Source organism: Gopherus evgoodei, chromosome 3 (genome assembly GCF_007399415.2).
Source record: "Gopherus evgoodei ecotype Sinaloan lineage chromosome 3, rGopEvg1_v1.p, whole genome shotgun sequence".
Classification (NCBI taxonomy): Eukaryota; Metazoa; Chordata; order Testudines; family Testudinidae; genus Gopherus; species Gopherus evgoodei.
The window spans coordinates 159,154,796-159,179,595 of NC_044324.1; the positions used below are offsets into that span (position 1 = coordinate 159,154,796).

General features: G+C 41.6%; 1 protein-coding gene and 1 long non-coding RNA gene across 8 annotated transcripts in view; one reads left to right on the forward strand and one right to left on the reverse strand.

Moving 5' to 3' along the window:
* The window catches only part of LTBP1 (latent transforming growth factor beta binding protein 1), a 364,113-nt gene that overhangs the window by 286,849 nt on the left and 52,464 nt on the right, over positions 1-24,800 (forward strand). For 6 of the 7 annotated variants that reach the window (XM_030557132.1, XM_030557133.1, XM_030557135.1 and 3 more), the window contains 3 exons: positions 6,439-6,582; positions 19,909-20,091; positions 21,266-21,352. In XM_030557132.1, the coding sequence (XP_030412992.1) occupies positions 6,439-6,582; positions 19,909-20,091; positions 21,266-21,352 (414 nt within the window). The remainder of the gene's footprint in view (positions 1-6,438; positions 6,583-19,908; positions 20,092-21,265; positions 21,353-24,800) is intronic. The other variant, XM_030557134.1, reaches the window with a different exon arrangement.
* LOC115648877 overlaps positions 1-24,800 on the reverse strand; it is an 84,168-nt gene that overhangs the window by 9,357 nt on the left and 50,011 nt on the right. The window contains exon 2 of the long non-coding RNA XR_003999682.1: positions 8,074-8,218. This is a non-coding gene — a long non-coding RNA (uncharacterized LOC115648877). The remainder of the gene's footprint in view (positions 1-8,073; positions 8,219-24,800) is intronic.

Genomic DNA, 24,800 nt, shown 5'->3' on the forward strand with positions numbered 1-24,800 from the left:
TCATAAATGATGTGGAAAAGGGAATAACTGTGTGATGGCAAAGTTTGCGATGATACAAAATTACTCAGAATAGTTAAGTCCAAAGCTGACTGCAAAGAGTTAAAAAGGGATCTCTCACTAAACTGGGTGACTAGACAACAAAATGGCAGATTACATTCAATGTTGATAAGTGCAAAGTAAAGAACATTTGAAAACATAATCCCAACTATACATATAAAATGATTGGGTCTAAATAAGCTGTTACCACTCAAAAATGACATCATTGTGGATAGTTCTCTGAAAACATCTGCTCAATGTGCAGCTTCAGTTGAAAAAGCCAACAGACTACTAGGAGCCATTAGGAAAGGAATAAATAATAAAACAAAAAATATCATAATACTATTATGTAAATCCATGGTACATCCACATCTTGAATACTTGTGTTTCATTCTGTTCTCCCCATCTCAAAAAGATATATTAGAATTGGAAAAAGTACCGAGAAGGGCAACAAAATTATTAGGGGTATGGAACAACTTCCAAAGGGGAAGAGATTAAAAAGACTGAGATTGTTCAGTTTAGAAAAGAGATGACTAAAGAGGGAAAGAATAGAAGTCTATAAAATGGTGAATGGCTTGGAGAAAGTGAATAAGGAAGTGTTATTTACTCCCTTCACATAATACAAGAAACAGGGGTAACTCAATGAAATTAAGAGGCAGCAGGTTTAAAACAATCATAAGGAAGTACTTTTTCACACAACGCGCAGTCAATCTGTGGAACTCATTGCCAGGGGATGTTGTGAAAGCCAGAAATATATGTGGGTTCAAAAAAGAGTTGGATAAATTCATAGAGGACAGCAGAGCCAGTGCTAGCTCATTGGGAGCCCTAAGGAGGAATATTTTTGCCCTCCCATCACAATACTAAACAACAAGTTCTTATAATAAAAAGCAAATTGCTCTTGAGCTGCTCAGGGCCTTAAGCAATTGCTTAATCTGCTTATGGGGCTAGTGCCAGCTCTGGAGAATAAGTCCATCAACTGCCAGAAGCTGGAACTGGTTGACAATGGATGGGTCACTTGATAATAGCCCTGTTCTGTTCATTTCCTCTAAAGCACTTGGCACTGGCCACTCTCAGAAGACAGGATACTGGGCTAGATCAATGGTTCTCAACCAGGGGCCTGGGGCACCCTGGGAGGCTGCAAGCAGCTTTCAGGGGGGCTGCTAAGCAAGGCCAGCAATTAGACTCGCTGGGGCCCAGGACAGAAAGCAAAAGTCCCATCACATGGGGCTGGAGCCCGGGACCCTGAGCCCCTCCACATAGGGCTGAATTCTGAGCAACTTAGCTTTATGGGGGCTCCTGTGGCATGGGGCCTCAGGCAGTTGCCCTGCTTGCTACCCTTTAACACCGGCCCTGGCTTTTATATGCAGAAAACTAGTCATGGCACAGGTGGGTTGTGGCTTTTTGATAGCGTATTGGGGTGGGCCTCCGCAAAAAAAGGTTGAGAACCTCTAGGCTAGATGGTCTCACCCAATATGGCCATTCTTATGTTGTGTTCTCCCGCCACTGCACTGGATGGATCTCACTCACAGCAGAGAATCTGGCCCTATGAACTGTTCTTAAAACAGATTGGCCTTTGTACACAATTTGTACTTCATTAGAACTGTATCATGACTGTTCAGTTTATGGCTTTTATCAGATTCTGCTTCAAGCTATCGATAGGCCTTTTCAACTTAGTTTGTACTTTATTTCTCTAAGGATTCATAGAAATAGAAAAAAGACTTATTTTTGTGCATTCTCTTTCACATAAATAAATTTGTGGGATAAAATCATAATTTGTAAAGAGTTCTGATTTTTCACTCTTTACTGATAGAAACCTGAGAGAGGTTACTGGTTATATTGGGATGGGCAAACTTTTTGGCCTGAGGGCCACATCTGGGTAGGGTAATTGCATGCAGGGCCATGAATGTAGGATTGGGACAGGGGGTTGGGATGTGGGAGGGAGTGCAGTGTGCAGGAAGGGGCTCAGAGCAAGGGGTTGGGGCACAGGAGGGATGTGGGATGTATGAGGGGTCTCAGGGCAGAGGGTTGGGGTGCAGGGTGCAGGATGGGTTTGCGGTGTGGGCTCTGGTCTGGCGCTGCTTGTCTTGAGTGGCTCCAGGATGGCACCCGGCACCACGTCCCTGCGGCCCCTGGTGGGGGTAGAGGGCTCTGTGCGCTGCCCTTGCCTGCAGATACCTCCCCCGAAGCTCCCATTGGCCATGGTTTCCCATTCCCAGCCAAGTGGGAGCTGCAAGGGGCGGTGGCTGCAGGCGTAGGCAGCGTGCAGAGCCCTCTGGCCCTCCTCCAACCCCCCAGGGGACACAGGGATGTGGTGCCAGCCACTTTTGGGAGTGGTGTGGGGCCCGCAGCGCCATGGGGGTTGCAATCCTGCGAGGCCAGATCCAAAACCCTGACAGGTCAGATCCAGTCAGTGAGCCATAGTTTGCCCACCCCTGGCTTATATGGTATATGGATAACTCCTGATACCACTCATATCAATAGCAAAAATTCTCAATGACTTCAATAGGACTAGGAGCTGACTCTAAAAATCAGAATGCATAAATGCTTTTTAAAGCAAATATCTGTCTGTTTCTTAGTTAATGGCTTCGGGGGGGGTTGTTATTAAACAACATGTTGACAGTTTGCTTTAGTTTTTCTGTGCCTGAAACTTCTAGTTTGACCTTGTTGAGACCCTGATGCCACTGAAGTCAGTAGAACTATTCAGGTGCTTAAAATGAAGCAGATGCATAATAGTTTGCAGGTTCACATCCGACTGAGCTCTGTATTCTGAATAGGAGTCATTTGCACAGTACAGCCCATCAGTCATGAGGCAGTGAGTATTTCCTTGATTTTTATAAAGTTTATTTTATAATAACTGGATGTTACCAACTTGTAGACATCTGTGGTTACCTACAGAATTATGGAGGTATCAGTAGTGACTACATAGTAAAGATTGCATTGAGAATTTAAATTACAGTGGGGGTAAAATCCCTATCTTAATCAAACAAATGATTTCATTGAGTTTCCAAATTCTGCACACTATCTCTTCCTGGGCAAAGGGAGGTTTCTATAATGTTTCCTCTGCCAATGTTACTAAATCTTTTAGAAAACAAATACTTTAAAATATTTGTTCAACTCCCTTTAACTAGACAACCACAGCTCCTATAAACTCCAAGCTCAACATGCACATTCTGATAATGTCTCCCAAATGGGCCAGTTGGGAATTTATATGTAAAACCTTCTAAATGATCCTCCTAATTTGGCATTACCTATTCTAGTAATGCCCGAAGTACCTAGAGCTCTCCCATTCCATGAGCTACGTCTCTTTTTTGTTACCACCTGCTTTCCTCCACGGTTGTGTTCAGCACATGGCTCCAGGAAGACAGACTGGGCTGCTCCAGGAGCTGGGGGATAGATATATCCAGTTCCTGACTGTCATACCCAGACATGCAGCATTAACTGTAGCCCCAGAAAAATGATGTTACCAATTTACAGAGTTTTACTGGCAAAAGTAATGAATACCTTAGAGATTCTGAGGGCACAGTTAAGTTAGTGCATGTGAGCACAATTCTGGAGAACTGGGGGTACGCTTTGCAGGTGGCTACATGGTGGAAAGGAAGGGGATTTTGTTGTGCAGGTAAAGAGTCTGAGTCTGTTTGGTTTTCTGATGTGTGGGTGGTAAGGCATGTTAAGTGAGGCCCCAGTTCAAGAAGGCACTTAAGCACACGCTTCAGTTCATCGTTTAAGGACATATTTAAATCCCATTGTCATAAGCACATACTTGTGCTATGCTGAATAGTAATGCTTTTCTTGATTGTGGCCTTCATCTGGTGTGAATGTCAGTGTTGCTTCAATTTGTGATTTCCTTAATCTTAGTGATTGAATTGAAAGGAAATAAATTTCTTCAAAATTAATTCTAAGGGAGTGGTGGTTTGTTTTTTTTCCCAATGGTATGAAATATAAACTCAGACAAATTAAGCCTATTTGAACTAATGGAAGTAGGCTTGGCAGGATTCAGTTTAAATAGATAGATGTTGATAAACAGCCTGAAATCAATGGTAGAACTGTTGGTAACAGGAGTGCAACCTGCAGGGATCGGGTGTCACCAACGCTGCAGCAGTGCAACTGCAGCCCCACTGTTATGGACCTGCTCCTTCATGCCTGTGATGGTGGAGCTGCAGAGGTCTCTCTCGGCTGCTGTAGGGCCGATGGCAACCAATCCCTGCAGGCACAAGGTGTGAGGAAGGCTGAGGTCCTGGCAGGGCAGAGCAGAGATCCCAGGCTAGGTTGTGAAAAGAGGGAGGATGAGCCCCCAGCCATGAGGGAGGCCACCCTGCTGATGAATGGCTCCGTCCCTGGGTAGGAGCCATTTGCTGCTGGGTGGCCTCCCCCATGGCCACGGACTCATCTTCATGGCCCTGGCTGGGGGTCTCTCCTGTCTCTCTCAAGAACACGACCTTCCCTCACCTTGTGCCTGGAGGAATCAGGTGTCACCAGTCCTGTGGTTGTGCGGGAAGATCTCTGCTGTCATGGCCCCACTCTCACTTACCAGCCAGGAGTGTGGGAGCCATCCCTGGGCAGGAACTGTGCACCAGTACCTCACAGCCATTGCAGTCCTGGCCAGGGATCTCTGCTCCACTAGGCCAGGCTCACAGCCTTCCCTGCAGCTTGGGCCCCACGGCCATGAAGGGAGCTCCTGCAGCTCGACTGTCAGTGCTGGGAGCTCTCAGCACCGTTGCTGTTAGTCCTAAACCCGACTCCAACCCCACCTTAATTACCGGCAACTATAAAAATAGTTAAAAATCAGAAAAAAAATCAATATTACTCATTGAAATTAGGAAAAAAAAATCAAAATTGAATTCTGCCAATCATACATATGAGCTGTCCCATAGGGCTCAGTGTTGATATTTGCTTTTCTTTTGTAATGTGACAGTCATTGGTTTGTGTGTAATATTTTGCATATAATAACTTTTCAAATACTGTGGAGGGAAAAGTAAGGAAGGGAAGAAGAAGAAAAGAAAGTTTGTGGAAGCTTATTTTTGTTTCTTGCTGTTAGTAAAATAAATGGGTTTCTGCACTATGGAAGAACCACACAGTTTTGCTGAGGTGGATATGTGATCATGAGATTATAGGAAATGTTGAAAGTATTCAAACATGCTTGTAAATTATTTTGATGTAAACGGTCTACCAAAAACATTTTTATGGAAAATATGTGTTTGCATGGTTTGTAAACAGTGTTCCCCAAAGAAGATTTTGAACTTCTTAATATGCAGCAAACAAAAGAAAATAATTAAATTAATTTAGAAAGTGTCAAGTTAGTTGACCCAGATAATATAAAAGCATATAAAATCAGTAGTGTAGTATATTATATGCTTACATGTTTATTTTGGTGGATAAAAAAAGAGCCAGTATGCTTTGTTACAAATATTGTACTGTATATTGTCAATTAAATATACAAAAAAAGTATAAATTATGAAAAATAATGTAGTAATTTTCGTCATGTAGTTAGTGGATGTGCTGTATTGTGGACAGTCAGATGTAAAACTCTTGATAGATTTCAGTGGGAGCAGAGTTAAGCCAGTGCAGAGCATTTTTGGTAATCCTGTGTCATTCAAACCATAGACAATTCTCCTGTCAAATAGCAATTCTTCATAGTATTTAGATGAGGTAAGAAGTATTGGGAGCCAAGTTTAGGATTCATGCAATGTTTTTTGGTCCCAGGCCAACAGCAATTGAGAGTACCACGGGACCCAGCCCTTACTGTGGAAGAGGAGACTTGCATTGCTTCACAGGGACTTCACTAGGTGATACCAGAATAATGTTTCTGGGCTCCAGAGCAACCTATAGGGTTTTGTGGGTGAGAAGTATGTTACAACAAAGAGTTTAGAGTACAAAAAGGACACGGTGCAGGAAGGCAGTTTTTCAGGGGGTATAGAGAAGAGAATTCTGTTTGTATACCAGGGCCTAAATCCTATCATCTTCTATCTGTTGAACTCTTTGATTTCACTGACGTCTGAAAGAATGACAGCAAGTTTTGGCACAATAGCTGTTTTAAGTAAAATACATAAATAAATACTGTGGGTTTCCTGCTGTCCTGGTAATAGGAAACATAGCTCAAAAGGAGTCAATATCTTACATTGTAAGAAATGGGAATGAAGGAGAAAGAGTAAAAAAGTTAGGACTCTGGTCTGCCTTAAAATCAACACTGTCATTTTATAATTTTACTGTTTTTTCAATGGCCTTTATCTCCTCAGACACACTAATTTCCTGAGGAGTCAACTTAAGTAGTAGTGAGGTTTTGATTGTTTCTCAGGGATCGCCTTTGTTTTCCTGCAGACAGTATTGGCTCAAACAGAGCAGGTAAAATAAAGAGCTGTCAGCGATGGAGAATGCGCCATAATCAATTTATGCTTCATTCTCCAGATGTGAATGAATGTGAAATGCTGAGTGGGGTATGTGGTGAAGCCCTCTGTGAAAATGTAGAAGGCACCTTCCTGTGTCTCTGTTCCGATGAAAACCAGGAGTATGATCCAATGACTGGACAATGTCGCTTCGGCACATCAACAGGTAAAATACCAGCGGCTTTGCTTGCAGACATAATACAAAGCATAAAAAATGCACCTCCTCCTGAATAACAGCAAGGATAAAAAATTGTGAAAGGCTGTTTAAAAAAAAAAGGAGGATTGGGGGGACAAGTTACAACAAAAATTGTGTAAATTTGGATTTTATTTATTGCTGTAGTTAAATCACTGTTTTCTAAAGAAATTGTGTATTTTAGACCCCTTTTTAAAGCACAGTAACATAATAAGCTATGTGTGCTTTTGGGTCTGTTATTCTTGAACATGCTATAAATCATTAACAACAAAAATATAGCATAGATGCCTTTAATTTTTGTACACAAAACAATCTCAGAGCTCTAATTAGCAGGGCCTTTTTTCACACAGTGTGGTTTGTGGAACATTGTTTCTCATGATGTGTACCATGCTGAGGTGATGATGTCAATGTTGATCTTTGGCAGTGAAATGAAGGCTATGTCACATGAGATTTAAAATATTTTTTTTTAAACTTATATAGATGACTACTGGTGTCTGGATAAGGTTGAAGGAAGTGTAATGTTAAGAGCAAAATTCGTATATGGTAATCCAATCTTATTATCGAATACTAACAGAAGAACTCACAAAAGTCAATAGTTGAGTGGCAATTTGTTTATTTAGTTTGAAAACCCCCAACACATTGGGTCATCAAGACATGACCAGTCACCTTGACCACGTTACTTGTTGATTGTACTCTAGCCTCTTGTCCCTATTTCTTTACTCTTGATCTGTCTTTTTAGATCGTGAGCCTTTCAGAGCAGCCACTGTGCCTTTCTCTATGTTATTCAGTGTCTAACACACTGTGGATGCTACTACAAATACCTTACTTAAAAGTTATCTTAGGACTCTCTCTCAGAAAGTTGCCTCCAAGTGGGCTATACAGCTCCAGTCTGGGGAGAGGAACAGGTCCAAGATAAGGGGGAGTAGAGAATAAGAGGTTGGCAAATTGATTTACATGAGCTTTTCCCCCAAACAAACAAATATTTGTTTTTTAATTTTGAGTTTACATTGCAGGCTGAGCTAGCTTCTGGATAGCTTTAGAATAACTTGCTGTGCTACCAATATCCAGTCTACATAACTCAGAAGGCCCTGGAAATTTCATCCTGTCTCCTATCTCTCCAAATCTTTTGCACAAGGCAAAACTCCTGGTGACTCAAATGGAACCAGGATTTGGCTCACTGAACATATTGCCTTTTTACCTTCCTACTAATAGAGCAGCATTTAATTTTGTGCAACACTTAAGAGGCAAGTTCTTCTTTTTAAAGAATCAAAGCTACACACTCTTTCTAGTTTATTCAGATTCCCACTTTATGTGAGTATGCTTTCTTCAGTATTTTGTTCTGCAATGTTTCCTGAGATGTACTTGCACAGGGAAGCACATTGGTACTGCAACACTGTCTGTGAAACAGCTACATAATAAAATGACGTGTGAACCAATGGCAATGGGTTAGACTGAGGATCTTACCTTACGAAGTGGTTGAAGGAGTGAAAGATCTGGAGAATTGCTGATTTAGAAGAGTAATACACAGCAGTATTGCCATTTACTTGCTTGTGAGGAAACAAACTGCAGTATACTTTCATCTCAAGAGGACTCATCTCAGTACTGATATCTGATGATGATAACATAAATGACAACATTGTTAACTATTTCACTGCTGATCAAAGCATGAAAAAGGAGAGGGTAAATCATAATATGAAGATCTACAGCCAGCTATGAGTACCATCTCATTTTGGTGCCACAAGTGGATGGCACTTGCAAGATTCTAACTATTTTTCCCCAGTCAGAAATGAACCAAGACCTATGGGCCTAGCAGAGTCACATCAAGGGGGAGCCATTCCTAAGGAGCCTAGCAGGACATCTGATTCCAGCAGAAGGGAAGCCAAGCTGAGTTCATGGATGTATCCAAGTATCATTTATTGCTGAGGGAAAGGAAATCCCACAGAGTCCAGCAAGCATGCATGATCACATTGTGAACATCTGTACAGTCTATGGCAAGTGATGTCTCAGTATGGCATCACGAATAAGCAGAACTTCATTTATGTTCAGTTTGGAAGAGAAAAACTTACTTCCTCTCAATATGGACCCCTTCTTTGGGCACTAACAAAACACATACTTACTCATGTTCTCTCCTCTGTTAAAGTTCATCATGGAGGAAGATCTCATACAGGAAACCAGACAGTATGGAAATTAGAGCCCAGTAGGAGCCCTATACACTATATTATTTGACTAATGGAATAAGGGGATCTATTTGTTACCAGGGAACACTGTAAGCTGATGTACATTATGAAGGACAGGACATCTTACCATTCTTTGATCTCTGTTTGCGTGCACAACTGAAGGAAAAATACACTTCCTACAATCAATATTTCATGGGACAGGATATTACTTTGTGTATTATATAGGACACAAAGCATGCCCTTTTCTGGATAGCCTGGTAGCAACTCTTTTCTCATTAAGCTCAGATGGGTTCTCTCTAAGAGTCTGAAGATCCTAGGAACTGATCACCCAAACAAACTGTGAAGTGGTAATATTATCTACTGTGTCTGTAGGTTTGGGAAAATTATTATGTAGTTTACAATGTGTTCGTTTTTCTTTAACTACCTTTTTTTTTTTTTTTTAAACTATCAGAGGTGTAGCCATGTTAGTCTGGATTTGTAAAAGCAGCAGAGTCCTGTGGCACCTTATACCTTTTTTTTTTGTTTTCATTTCATGCTGAAAATTAATGGCTAAATGCCAGGTTGTAGCTGACCCTTGCATGGGTGTGTAAGGCAGAGGAGAGCACAAACAGCCTTTCCTCTTGCACAGGGACTGGGCTCAGTCTAGTCGTTGTTTTCCCCAGAGTACAAGGAATCTGCAAAGCTAGCTATGACAGCAGTGGTACACTGCTCAAAGAGCGCAGGGCCAATTCCACATCCTTCACCTAGCACCAGCCACACCAAGGTGGTGATGGAGTTCATGCTACACTCATGCAAAGGATGATGCAAAGGCCATGCTTCCTGGAGCTTTGGCATGCCATATGCCTGAGTCAGGCACAGTGCTTCTAGGAGCTCCTGCTGTGTGCTCCCATATCACCCCAACATGGGCTTGTGCCTTATTTTACCTGCATGCAGAGAAATATATCGTCTGCCTTATATTGTTGTAAACATTAACACACAAATGTTACAGATGTATTCAGCCTTTGCATATTTGTTTTTATACGTGTGTGCTATTTTGCACATAGAGAAATGTCATCCCATTCCCACTCTACTAAAGAGAAGTAGGATGCCATTTCTACTGAAGGTAGGGGCAGGGCATAACTGAAGCATAACTTTAATTCAGGGACTTTTTCACATGTGGTTAAAGGCCGTTCCCTCTGTATGTTCACACTTCTCTTTATTCATCCCAGGGGACCTAGCATTTTCCTTTTATTTGGCAGAAATTCATCTATTATTTGCTATGTCCTGAAATGATCCTGTCAGTATATGAACATTCAGCTCCTTACTTTCAGCCATCTTGTTGTGTTCCAGTCTTCATTTCAACTCAATACAAAATAAATTTAACAAAAACTCAAATGTGCGGGTTTCAAAGTACCCGTTTCTCTCTCCTTTATTTTGTACCCAAAGTAAGAAACATTCACTGAAACAACAAACACTTTTTTAATATAAAATGAAAATCTGCTGGACTTTTGTGCCTTTTGGTATTTTGAAGAGGAGAAAAAAAATCTTCCTGTATATTTTTGATTTACGGAATATACCTGTGTATCCGTTTAACAAGTTACATAAAAGATTTATTTTATCATGGATTTTTGTGCATATTCAGCTGAATATTGCATATTAGTAATTAATCATTAACATTTTATCATAATTATTAATAGTCATAAAGCATGTTCCATTGTGCACTTAAAATCCCAATATATGTGATTCCTGTACTGACTTCAAAAGTAGTAAAGGATAGTATTTATTTGAAAAAATCTGTCTTCCATTAGCTACTATAGAATATATATTGTTAAAACAAAAATGGAAAATGCAAACTTTATGCATAAAACATATTCAAATAACAGCAAGAACCTGGCTTATACACACGAAGGTCAGTAAAAGGAGAGTTTAGGCCCCAAACCTGCCAGTGCTTTAATTCAGGGGGAGCCCTGATCACTGAATCAATATGACTCTGCATAGGCCCCTGGATCCACCTGTGCAGATGCAGTTGAAGGATTGAGACCGTAGGCTGCAACTCCCATCTTTTGCTCACCTTGGTATTTAAGATAATATGCTCAGTTACTGGGGCATTCAAAACAATAGATTACCAGTATTCATGAAATAAAAAGTGTGCAGTTTTGGCATCCAAAATATAATATGTTTTCTCCTGGACCAGTTCTATAAAAATATGGCCTCACCAAAGACCAGTTATAAATTTGATGCAAAAACTCACGAAACTTCAAGGGTAGAAAAAACAAATATATCTCTAATAGTGTTATAAAGCTAGGATTCTCAGGGGGAAAGTTAAGAGGAGATTTTTGGGTGGCGATCAGGAGAAGATGACACAGAAAAGAGAAATGGGGATGTCTAATAGTGTCATCTGTTTCTACCCTATTAGGTGTGAAGCAGCTCACAAACATCTGATATTAAAGTTTATTGTTCTGATTACCATAGCTCTGCCAACTTACATCATTCCTAACCAATAACATCTCTGCTCCTTAATCTTGGGCCTTTCTTGAACAGAGACTGCCAAACTATTCTTGGTGGCTTTATAATCTGCATTAATGTTTGTTAGGCACTAGACTGAGTCTGGTGTCCAAATCCAAATTGTATGTCTTTACATTTCAAAGGAGACCTTTCATACTGTCATTACTACAAAATAATTTTTATTTAAATATATAGTTCTTTGAGTGCTTGTTCATGTCAGTTCCCATCAGGTGTGTGCGTACCATATGCATGACAGCTGGAAGATTTTTCCCCTAGCAGTATCCGTAGGGTCAGCCTGGGCGCCCCCATGGAGTCACACCCTCATGGTACTCAATATAGTGTCCTGCTGACCCGACCTGACCTCCCTCAGTTCCTTCTTACCACCTGTGATGGCTCGCTGGGACTCCCCATTGCTCTTGCCTTGGCAAACACATGCTTCACAGTATCATGTGTATAGAGTTAAATGCAGTAGTAGTTTAGTTAGTGTAGCTAGTTTTCTCTCATAAGTTTTCTTTGGGGGTCAACCCCCACACTTTCCCCAGCTCTGGGGTATGCCTCAGTCCCCAGGCTTTAAGCTGTGCTCGGACTGTGGCAGGCTTATGCCGAGAAGTGACCCACACACTTCCTGCTTGAAGTGTCTCAAGGAGGGTCACCTTGGGGACTGTTGTAAAATCTATAGAGGGTTTCGCCCTAGGACCCTCAAGGACAGAAAACAGCATCTCTGAGTTCTGCTTATGGAGGCAGCACTTTGGCCTCAGTCGGGCCCTGGCACTGCGGACCCGGCCCCAAGCACTGCCACCTCGGTGCACAGTGCTCCGGCACTGTTGACATGTGAGCCGGAGCCGAGGAAGGACTCCTCTAAGGATCCTCGGCACTGGCACGGCTCCGTACACAGGTCCCAGGCATCAGTCAGGCACTGGTCTCACTCCCCTGTACCCCATAAAAGAAAGAAGGCCGACAGAGGGCACTCCCCGACCAGGTCTAAAGGCCAGGTGGCCAGCAAACTCCCATCAGGTGCCCATTTGGTGGGGCCTCCGTTGACTCCTGCCCCACACTGCTCACCAACTGGAGGACCTATAGCTTCCCTCCAGGCCGGAAGCATTCAAAGTGGCATCGGACCTCCAGGTGCTGGCAGCGCCACCCTCCCCTCCAAGGTGGAAGAGGTTGCTGGTACCAGTTCCTAGCCCAATCCACTCTGTGGGCAAGCTGGCAAAGATGGTGGCAATGAGGGTATCATCCCTTGCATGCCAACCTCCAGCACCATTGGCCTGTGTTGGGGAGCCACTCTGGTCCTCCAGTTGGCATCGCTCGCTGGCATGAAGTGGCTCCACTCCTCCGTGGTCTTCACAGTCGGAGACCTTGGAGTCGGATGTGGAGTCATCATGCTCCAGTAGGAACAGAAGATCCTGCTCCCACCATGACCAACAGCCCTACCCAGCATGGTGGCTGGGACAGTGGCAGGCTCCTCAGTGGCCCTTCTGGACACCATGAGCCTATCATCAGAGCCAGAGTTCCAGACCAGCATCGGTGGCCTCGGTGTCCTTTGGGCTGCTGCACACACCCTCCGCACTGCTGCTGGGGACCCATCCTGCAGCTGTACTGACACTGACCTTCTCGGCACCGACCACGATGTCAACGATCTCAGTGCCAATTGCTGCACCGTCCTTGGCACTGATTGCGGCTCCATCCACGGCATTGCCAGTGACACCAACTATGGCGCCGCCCACGGCACTGGCTGCAGCCCCAGTGTTCCTCAATCCTAGGGACCCCAGAGGTGCCAAGGGCAGGGAATAGGCTCCAGTACCAGTTGCCATCTCATCCTCCTTCTCTCCGGATGAGGCAGTGGCTGGCTGAGCAACTGCTCAAGCCTTAGAAGACAGCAGGGTCCTACAGCAGCTGCTGAGATGGGTGGCCCAGAACCTGAATATTAAACCTGAGGAGGTGGTGGAGGAAGCCAACCAAATGGTCAACATTCTTTCCCCTCCAGGGCCATCCCATATTGCGCTGCCATTGATTAAAACCATCAGCAATGCCGCAAAGACCCTGTGGCAGACCCTGTCCTCATTGCAGCCTGCCACCAAGGGGTACGAGTGGAGATATGTGTCCTCTTAAAGGGGTATGAACACCTTTACACACACCCCCAACTGGACTCCCTGGTACTGGACGTGGCCAACCAGTGTGAGCGCCAGGGCTACAAGGCCCAAGAAATGAGAGGCCAAAAAAATGGACCTCTTCGGAAGGAAAATCTATTCCACACGAGGGTTGCAGCTCCGTATCGCTAACCATCAGGTGGTGGTTAGCAGGTACAATTATAATACTTGTGGGCCATGCAAAAATTTGCAGAACTCCTCCCTATGGATTCTCATGAGGAGTTTTCCTTGCTAGAAGAGGAGCGCAAATTAATTTCCCATGCATCCCTGTAGGCAGCCCTGGATGCGGCATCTTGCACCATGGCTACCAGGGTGGCCATGAGGAGGAGTTACTGGCTGCAAGTCTCTGGCCTCCCCTACGAAGTGCAGCAGACAATCCAGGACCTCCCCTTTGAGGGTCAGACTTGTTTTCTGAGAAAACTGACTCTCATCAGCACAGCCTCAAGGACTTTCAAGCCACCTTGAAGTCCTGGGCCTCCACACCCCTGCCACGCAATGGAGGCACATTAGACCCCTGCCCCCACAGAAGAATGATCAACCTCAGGGTAGGCAGGACAGGTCGTGCAGGAGAAATAGGAGTTCCAGGAAGAGACCTCGCCACTCCTCTGGTCAGGATTCTGGACAGTCTAAATCCTCCTCAGGCCCAAAACCAGCCTTTTGAAGGTGCACACAGGGGCGACACCAGTGCAAAGACTGGTTCCATCCTACTTTACCTTTTTGTCCCGCCTATCCCCTTTCTACCATTCATGGGCCCGTATTATGTCGGACTGCTCGGTGCTCTGCATAGTAGAGAGGGGATATTCACTCCAATTCTCTTCCCTTCCACCCCACTTCCCCATCCCTCTTCAGGGACCCTTCTCACGAGGAGCTCCTCTCACTGGGGGCAGTGGAAGAGGTTCCTCAGGAGCAGAAGGGCAAAGGCTTCTATTCCTGGTATTTCCTAATATCAAATGCCAAAGGCAGACTCAGGCTCATCCTAGACCTGCGAGAGCTCAAGTTCATATGGAACTTGAGTTTCTTCATGATCTCCATCATTCCTTCCTTGGATCCAGGGGATGGTATGCTGCCCTCAACTTGAAGGACGCATGCTTTCATATAGCAATCACACCGTCCCACAGAAAATACCTCAGGTTTGTGGTGCACAACAATCACTTCTAGTTCACAGTCCTTCCTTTTGGCCTGTCAGCAGCGGCTTGGGTATTTACCAAATGCAGGGCAGTCGTGGCCACATTTCTGCACAGGTGTTCATGTACCTCGACAACTGGCTGATCAAGGGCCGCTCCAGGGCTCAAGTGGCGGCGCAGGTCAGATTCATCATTGCAACGTTTGACAAACTGAGCCTTCTCCCAAATGCAGGGAAGTCAGCCCTGTCCCCTGTTCAGAGGATAGAGTTCATACAGGCAGTGCTGGACTCAACCCGTGCCAAGGCATACCTGCCGGAATCAAGGTTCTGGGCCTTGGATAACATCATTCAGAGTCTCAGGCAGTTCCTCCCCACCACAGCAAGGATTGCCTCAAACTTCTGGGACACGTGGCTGCTTTTCATATGTAGTGCAACATGCCAGGCTCAGATTCCGGCCGCTCCAATCATGGCTAGCCTCAGTGTATAGGCTGGTCCAGGACAGTTTGGACATGTTCGTTACTTTGCCTCACCCAGGCCTCAACTCCCTTCTGTGATGGCTCGACCCCCTTTCATCAGCCTCCAGCTAACTCTCACTGGTTATGGACGCATTGGACTTGGGCTGAGGGCACATCTGGGAGATCTCAGGACACAAGTTGTGTTGATGTCAACAGCACTTAATGTTAAGCATACGCCTAAGTGATTTGCTGGATCAGTGCAATATTAAGATATAAAAATATATAAAATACCTTTAGTCTATATTTAGCCCCCACTTTTTATATCTGGAATTCGGAGGCACTAATATAGGCATCATATTTACAGTCAGATAAATGTCTATATGTTGGTATCTAGAATTTCTTTGGTTTGTTTTAAGAAAAAAGATTGAAAAATGTTAAGTATTTTTAAAAACCCAATCAGATAAATAACTGTATTATCCCACAGTTACTTAGTAGAGTAAAATTTCTAATTTTTTAACAATGAAATAAAAAAAATCAGAAATAACCAAAATTGTGAGAAAATAAATATATAGATACTAATCCATTTTTCCAAGGAAAAATTACACTAAAATATGTTTTAAAAGAATCTGTTTATTAAAAGGTTAAGTGTGTGTGTGTGTGTGTGTGTGTGTGTGTGTGTGTGTGTGTGTGTGTGTGTGTGTGTGTGTGTGAGAAAGAGAGAGAGAGAAATTATGAGCTTGTAGACACAGACTGGCCTTTGTAAATTTCTTTTTTAAAGATCTATGTCTCACTCACTTTCCAAACATTCATGACGCCTGCTTGACTAACCCTCAGTCACAGCTGTGTAAACAACAGACTTTTAAAGTGCTGAACAGATAATGGGAGAAGAAACCATCACATCAAATATAAAATGGGAATAAATAATCACATGATGGGAATGTTTCTCCTTCCTCCTGGGACAGCCTCCGAAGCTCTTTCCCTGGTAAATGGTGTGAAAACTTCCATGGTGTTTCTGCTATTTAAGCCTTTGGCCCTGATTCAGTTAGACATATGGCATCTGTCCAAAGAAAATGTATAACTTGGTGGTTAAAGTACTGCTCTCTCACCTTGGAATAATAGATTTAGTTCAGTTGAGTTTCTGCAACACATGATAATCTTAATTTGGTTCCTATTGAATATCAGCTGATACCACAAAACCATCGTACTTTATGAAATGCAGTACATTATGGAAAATTGTGATTATCTGATGAAGGGAAACCACAGACTAAACTAACGAAGATGAAATAGCACTCAGCTGGGTGTTTCCCTTAATGCATACTTACTTACTTTGGCAAAACAGCAAAGGAGAGTTTGCATTGTTGGTGGCAATGTGGTGTCTGCCAGCCCCTCAAACTCCACAAATCAAAACATTCACTTTTCTAAGGAAGTTAGAAGCAAATTCAAATGTATGTTTTGAACTAAAAGCCATAAATGTCTATTACACTCTCTTTAATTGAAACACAATAATAGGCACAACAAAATAAATATTTTTGGCATGCTAATGTTAAAACAATTGTAGCTAATGCAAATTAGAGAGAATAAGCTTAGTAAAACTTACTTTATTTCTTATGTGCAACATTTTCATTTCATCATATTTTACAGATACTTGAAACTAGATGTTTTTATTGCCTATTACGAGAGAGAGAGAGAGAGAGAGAGAGTGTGTGTGTGTGTGTGTGTGTGTGTGTGTGTGTGTGTGTGTGTGTGTGTGTGTGTGTGTGTGTGTGTGTGTGTGTGTTGGGAAGCAGTGGTGGAAGTAAGAGCCTGAGGTTCATTTTATTCCCCCAGCCTCTGTTTTACCCTTTCCACCTTGAGATCCCACATTCCATCCACTATCCTGACAACAAACAGGACTGGATAGGATTGGGAATGGTCCATTCCAAAATTGGCATAGTTGGCTGCTTTTGAATTCCTTAAAGGCCCAGAGAATGAGGTAGATTCTAGGACAGTGAGGTGAACCTAGGTCTCCCTCATAACGGTTTAAACAACTATCACTAGACCAGCCTGATGCATTTTCCTGGACATGCGGGAAGAAAGACAGGATGTGAGGGATGTGCATTACTTAGGTCACAAACTTTATTAATTTAACTCATCTGGGGACTCATACAAGTCATCCTTCCTTCCTCACTTGTTTCCATCTATCTGAGGGGTGCTGTCAGCCCCCTGCTCTTCCAAACTGCCTCCCAGCCTATTGTTGTGACTCCATAGAAGGAGGGTGGTGAGGATTAAGGGGCTGGGGAAAGGAGGTTGTCTTCTCACTGTGCAACACATTAGGAGCCTCAACTTCGTTTCCCATGCTTCTCCTAAATTCACTTCCAGCTCCAGTGTACGAAGGAACCAGACCCCTATGGAGTGAATACCTGCACTGGACACCTGCCACCTGCTAAGTTACAATATCTTGAACCTTACCTCCTGGCCTATCCTGCCAGGTCCCTCAGTTGCTATGGGGAAGGCAAAAAAACCTCCACCCTGCCACAGCTAATGTGTCAGTGAGGAAAACATTCCTTCCCAGTCCCCTAAAAAGCAACTAGTGCAGTGCCCACAGCAGACCACTAAATATGGTCCTTTTCTGATCCCATGGGTGGGAGGGTGGTAGCTACTAATTTGGATGTGAGAGAGGGCTGCCTCCAAAGGGACAAGTTATATATTCTGTGCCCCAGGTGCACAGGGCACCAATGGCTTAGCTTAGCCCCTCCAGGTTCAGTGATGTTTTGGCCCCCTCCGCATATGAAGGAGTGGGGGGGACCCTTAAAGGAGCCATGGCTTTTTTCTTCCTGCTGACTAGACAAAGACAAATCTTTGAGGTTGCAAGCCAAATGTAAATAAAAGAACAATAAGACAAACAACGCAGCTTTGATCTCACTTCTTATATAACATAATGATTTTGAAATACATTATAACTGAAGCATAGAATAAAGATTTCATCTCTTCCTGTAAATTTGGGACAATTTCAAAAAATGTCTCATGACAGTAACGTTACCTTCTAGTCTCAATTGAAATGAATCAAATTAAAAAATATATGAGAATCAGCCAACATGGAATAATTTCGGATAGCTCATTATATTGCTTTAGATGATTGTTGTCACATGTTAAATGCTGAGTATGAAGAATTTTCTAACAGGAAAAATAAATATATTTTTCATCTTAAGAGTTTGCCCTTCTGAAATCCCCAGCAGAACCGGTGCTTTTTACCAATAAATTTGACATCTGTGGTTTCAGAGCACATGGGGAATCCAAATGCAAAATGTTGCAGTCCATATTTATCAAGTATTCTGAAATTGTGGAAACAAGATAATTTCCACGTGCAGCTTCTCTCATCCCAGATCTTACCAAAAGGTGAATATTTTGTGGAAGCTTGAGGTTAGATGGACTAAGTGTTTTGGAAACATGAAAGGTTCGAGTGCTTTTTACACTGTTTTGTATTGTCATATTTCTGAAACGGCTTGCTCCAAAACCTCCAAAGATATTTTATTCATTTATCTCGCAGGAGAACAGGTGCCCTTTAACGATGGTTTGGTAGGTTTTGATTAAGTTTTCTTGTTATTTATTGAGTTAGTAACTATGTTTTGTAGAGTTATTCACTAGGTATTTGAGAACTCTGTGGGATCATAAGTTTTTTATAAATTCCTTTAAACTGTGGATGATAGACTAGATTCAGGGCCAGCCTTAGGGAAAATGGCGCCCTGAGCGAACTTGTATTTTGGTGCTCCTGATCCCCGTGGGCTCCCCATTCCTCCTTTACTCCTAATCCTGCACTGTGCCCCCTTCGGCCCTAACCTCTGTACCCCCCTCCAGCCCTTACCCCTGCACCGTGCTCCCTTCACCCCAACCCCTGCACTTTCCTCCTGTACCCTTAATCCCTGAACCTCTTCATCCCTAACCCTACATTGTGCCCCCTTTGCCCCAATCCTTGCACTCCCCTCCTGTGCCCCAATCCCTGCAACCTCTCCTGTGCCCCAACCCTACATTGTGCCCCCTTTGCCCCAACCCCTGTACTTCCCTCCTGCACCCCCAACCCTGTACTCCCCCTGCACCCCTAACCCTTGCACCCCTCTTCTGCAGAGTCAATATATTTTGATTCCTCTGCTTATCTCTTTCAAATACTGCTTTAAAGTACAATGCAATTGCAAAACCCACCTTAGCATAAGAGGGGGACATGTCCCCTGGTTCCAGATCAGAGAAAGCACGGCCAAGGTCCTGTGTCCTGCAGAAGGAATTATGCCTTGTTTAGCTGCTGCTGTTTGGGAACAACAACATCTCTGTTTCTCCACTGTGCTTGTTCTCTATAAGAACTGAGAAGACTGAGAGTCAGGAACCTGGGTTATGTTCCTGTCATTCACACTGACTCACTGTATGATTTTGTATAAATCACTTAGGACTTAATTTTCAGTAGTACTGAACTCTTGTCTTCCACTGAAGTCAGTGCGAGCTGAGAGTGTTGAAAATCAGACCTTTTCACTCTCTCTGCCTCACTTTCCACATCTGTAAAATGTTTACTAACCTTTGTGAAGTACTTAAAGTGAAAAATGTATTAAAGCAACTTCGTAAGTGCTAATATTGTTTTTAATCATAAAAGTAGAGGTACATGCATGACTTAAACATAGTAGAAGTACAAATATGGAAGCTCTTCCAACACCTAAATCTGAAAGAAAACATTGGTCTGAAAATCAGGGGAAAGATTTTGAGGATTAAAAAATTCACCACATTTTTTTGCTGACACATTTTTCCCCCCAAGGACTCTGCCCCTGAAGATAGAAAACAGTGCTATGACAACATCATGCAGTTGCTTTTCTCCTGTATCTCTTATCAAACTGAGTAATTTGACATACTTTATTTATTTATTTATTTATTTATTTATTTTTCATCTTTAGATTTACCAGTAGATGTTGATCAACCTGAAGATGAAAAGAAGGAATGCTACTACAATCTAAATGATGCTAATTTCTGTGATAATGTGTTGACATCCAACATCACCAAACAAGAATGCTGCTGTACTTTGGGTGCTGGCTGGGGTGATAACTGTGAAATCTTCCCATGCCCCATCTTTGGAACTGGTAAGAGGAGGCTTTCCATCCAGCAATAGTTTCTGAAGGGTTGTGCTTTGTACTAGTATAGGTATCCCTGGCTTTCATGAAGGCTGTTCATAAAGGGCCATCTCCTGCAGCAGCTTACTCAAAACTTTTCCACTCTCACAAAGGCAATAGGAAGAATTCATCTTTGGTGTAACTCCACTGGCTTCACTGGAATTACAGCAGGGATAAGTATGGCCCATTATTTTTCTATGGCCAACACTATCTCCAAATGATTTTTAAAGCAACAATATTTCTGATACAAGTTTTTACCAAATTTTATTGTAATGTTACGGTTCTATTACTCCCCATAAAGTAACAAATTAAGGTGAGCATTTTTATATTTTTGTCTGGCTGTCATTAGTCAGAGCAGCTTAGCTTATGCAGCAATGTGAAACATTGGAATAGATATATAACATGACATTAATTTTACATTCTGCTGCCTACTGTATAATACAGTTAATCATGCTGTCTGCACAACATTTTTAGCATTTAAATACCAATTAGAAGAGCATAACCATATGCTCTTTGGCATAAATATTGATAACAGTACTTGAAGCACAGTGTGTAAACAATGATGGCTGATATTCAATATCCAGCTGGAATAAATCATTTAAGATTAGAACATGTGTAAATTTTTCAGAATGCAAGAGATAACTTTTAAAAGAAAAGTGATTTCTTGTTCTCAGTTCTTATCTTAGCCACATCTTTGAACTGGTGAAACTGTGCCTATTGCTGTGTGTTTTGGAAAGAGCCACTATACTTGAAAATATAAAAGAGGGTTTGTTTGCATTTGAGCCTGTGCCATCTCCAACATAACGTAATTCATTCCCTCTGTGAGCCAGATGATGCAGTTCTTATTGAGTTCCTGCTGAGGCAAAACTCTTTTTGAAGACAATAGTTAAATTCCTGTTGAAGTCAATGGAAGTTTTGCCTGTGTTATGACTACAGCATTTGGCCATAAGGTTATACCTAGGTGTATGAGATTGCCCAAAGGGAATTAATCAGAGGAGAGGTTGCCTAAGATTTCTGAGAATTGGAAAGTAGAATACAATTTTAAATGTATTCATGAACATGAAAATTTTATCATCTGTTACAGTTCTAGATTCCTAAATAACTTTTTTTTCTGATATGATTTTTTGGTTTATTTCTCTACCAGCTGAATTTACTGATTTGTGTCCTGAAGGAAAAGGTTTCATCCCCTCTGGTGATTCATCTTATGGAGTCATTACACAGAATTACAGAGGTCAGTACTAATTAGATATGCTAACTTGTATTAAATATGAACATTTCAGAAATTCTAATAATAGATAGTTTACGTAACCAGCAATGTCAACATATTACTTCAGCTTTTCAACAAGACAGAAACAGCATCTTGAAGTAAAATGTTACTCCAGAATACTTACCTTGTGGTAAACCTGTATTTAGGACATAACACTATTACAGTTTTTTTCTTTATTATTCACATTTTATTCATCTTAGGTGCTGTAATGCTTATAGTATTTTCCCTGTATTCATCTTATACTGTAAGAGCAGATGTTTAAAACACATAACCCCAAAGGTCAGCTTTTGCTCATGTATAAGTAGCACAAACCAGTCTTTAATTTATAAATAATAGTTATGGGGAAAGGCGGGTATGGGGGGAGGGTTCTGTCCTACATTAGCTTGCAGGCGACAATGGGAATGAAAGATTTATGCTTAAGTTATTCTGAAAATTTGAAAATAAACTTAGCTATGCTATTTAGAACATAATGCCATATACAATAATCTGTGAAGAAATGGACATTACTGGAGAGAGCAAAACAGAATATGTGCATGAGAGAGAGTATGTAGGCAAAAAACTTTATTAACAAGAAAAAGTGAGATCAGTAAAATTCCTTTGTTGAGTTAATGAAGTCTGAAACTACTGTTAATTCAGGAAAGTGAATTTTCCACAATGCGTGGCATAAATGCATTGTAATTTTATACAGTTAGAAGGAAATCTGCATAATTGTCTTGAGTTATAAAGTAGCTACAGTATTGCTACATAAAATTACATTTGTTCCTATCAGGCTTGCAGTTTTACGGATCAAATATTTAAAAATCTGAAGTTACTGTTTATATTTATATTACATTAAAAATGCGGTATAATGTAACATACAATATCTGAAAAGAGCAGTAGCATCACATAATTAATATGTTTAGCTATGCCAACATCACCAATAGCTAAGTCAGAAACACAGTCCTTAAAAGTTATACCATATAGGGCCTGATTCTGAGAGATGAAAGGCATCTGCTACGTCCATTAAAATCAGTGGGAAGTATAGGTTCTTGTTGCTTCTCAGGAATAGGCCACTAATTTTTATATCTGAAGGATTGCCCAGTGGCTATGGCCTAGGACTGGGATTCAGTAGACCTGAATTCAAGTCTCTGCTCCAGCTCAGGCTTCCTGTGTGACCTTGGGCAAGTCAATTAATCTCGGTGTACCTTTCTTCCTCATCTGTAAAATGGAAATAATAGTATTTCCCTACCTGACAGGAATATGGTAAGTATAAATACATTAAAGGTTGTGAGGTACTGAGATACTGTAGTAATAGAGGCCTTGATAGATAGACAGATAATATATAGATGAATCAGAAAGATGTCATAATTCTGTTTTAAGTACCTGAAAAAGATCTAGTGGATCTATAGCAGATTGTACAGAACTGGGAAATCCAGTTTCCGAGTACAGTTCTTTTTGGATGAAGCATGCACATATTATTTGTGTCTTTGCTATGCTTATTTATTCTTTGCAACAAAAAATTGGTACACTTGATTTGTAGATGTATACGCGTCTGAGATAAAAAGCTGCTTTGGTTGGTTATGCTGCCTTGCAATTGATAACATCTGCAACTGTTAAGAGTATTAAAATGTAGAAATTAAAATATTTTATAACTAGACATGTTTTCCAGGAAAACTCTCACCATGTTAACAAGATTTTTGCATTGAACAAGTTTTGGCAATATCCTTATAAATGGCATATTTATAGTGGAGACAGTGGACCTGCAAATGGACAGATTATTTTGTAAAATGCGATATTTTTCTCTCGTTAACAATGTCTTTATTTTGCTTTCATCTGCATGCTTCTTTTTGCAGGAGTAACGAGACATTTTTAATGTGGACTTATTTTCAAAAACAAATGTATGTTCCCTTTCCCAAACCCCCAGCTCTCCCACTTTTTCCCCAAACTACGTATTCTGTTTCCATAAGAAAAGATGGAAGTCACTCGGCTATGTGGTTTTTTAAATTAATCATTATAGCGGTCTTGCTGCTAAACAATCAAACTTAAAAAAAATTTAATGTTTAAAATTGCTTAGTGGCTGGAAAAGTGACTGTAAAAATATTTGTATGGTCCTTTCAGCTCTTCTGGAAAAGTACGTATTTTAATAATTTACCTTGAGAACTGTTCAGCAGATGGAAAAAATAGTTTGTAGCTACATTCTTGTTACCCTGGTGTAAATCTGGAGTGACACTATTGAAGCTAATGGATTAACACCAGGGGAATTGAATGCAGAATTTGGCCCAGTTTATCTGCTATACATTTTATCTTTCCTTCTTCATTGGCATTTCTAACACCAGCCTGGTTTAAACAAAGTAATATAGTAAATGTTTGGTAAACTAAAAGAAAAGAGGGTGGGAAAAGGAAGCAAATTCCAAAAGTAACAAAAAGTAAAAGTTTGCTGCAAAGTAAATAAAACTGTAGGAAAAATAGATATATGTCAGCATGGTCTATATTTTTCAATGAAACCTTATTAAGAGCACTAATTCATTTTAGATATTGTTGATTCTATGTGCTAAGAATATGCTTCATTATATGTTTAAATATGGAGTGTACTGTGACTATTGACATGTACGATACATACTGCCTACTTCTGGGAAAATATCTCTCTTGGTCTAAATTATATCAAATGTCCCCAGATACAATAATGATGAATGTCTTATGATTGTATATAGCAACAGTAATAATTATGTCTGTGTGGGGGAAATCTCCATTGAGGTTCCCTAAACAAGTACAAAACCAACACAGCAGAAAATGACTGCAAGATTCTAGATCATACACAATGGAGGAAGATACAGGGGTGCTCAGTCAGTAAACATGTGCAGAGAGCAAAACAGTGATTATAAGGAGCATAGGTGAAGTGCTTGGTCAAGCCATACAATGGTAAAAGGATGATGCAAGCAGGAAAGATGATGATCACCCACAGTGGAAATGTGAATAGCAGAACATGCTGGAATGAGAAACGTGTGATCCTAGCCAAATACAGGTAAAAACTACATGCTGCACACTTGCAGGTGGTACACAACCATCACAAATAGTTGTGCCATAGGACTGGATCCCAGGTTCTCTCTATTAACAGTATTAGGACAATCAATCCATCCAGCAAGCACCACTGCTGTTTGATTATATCATAGAAACTCTAATTATGGAGTGAAATCCTGGCTCCACTGAAGTCAATGTAAGTTTTGCCATTGACTTCAGCGGGGCCCAGATTACATCCGTTGCTTCAAAATGGAGGAGACAAAACCATGACAGCAGATTTACATATACGTAGACAATCGTTGAACTGAGACAGTCACAGAAGAAATAGTTCAGCCAAATAGAAGAAAGGACAATTGATACATGGAAGACAGTCTTGGTCTGTTCTGCTTGAACCTAAGAACGATTATGAAGCAAA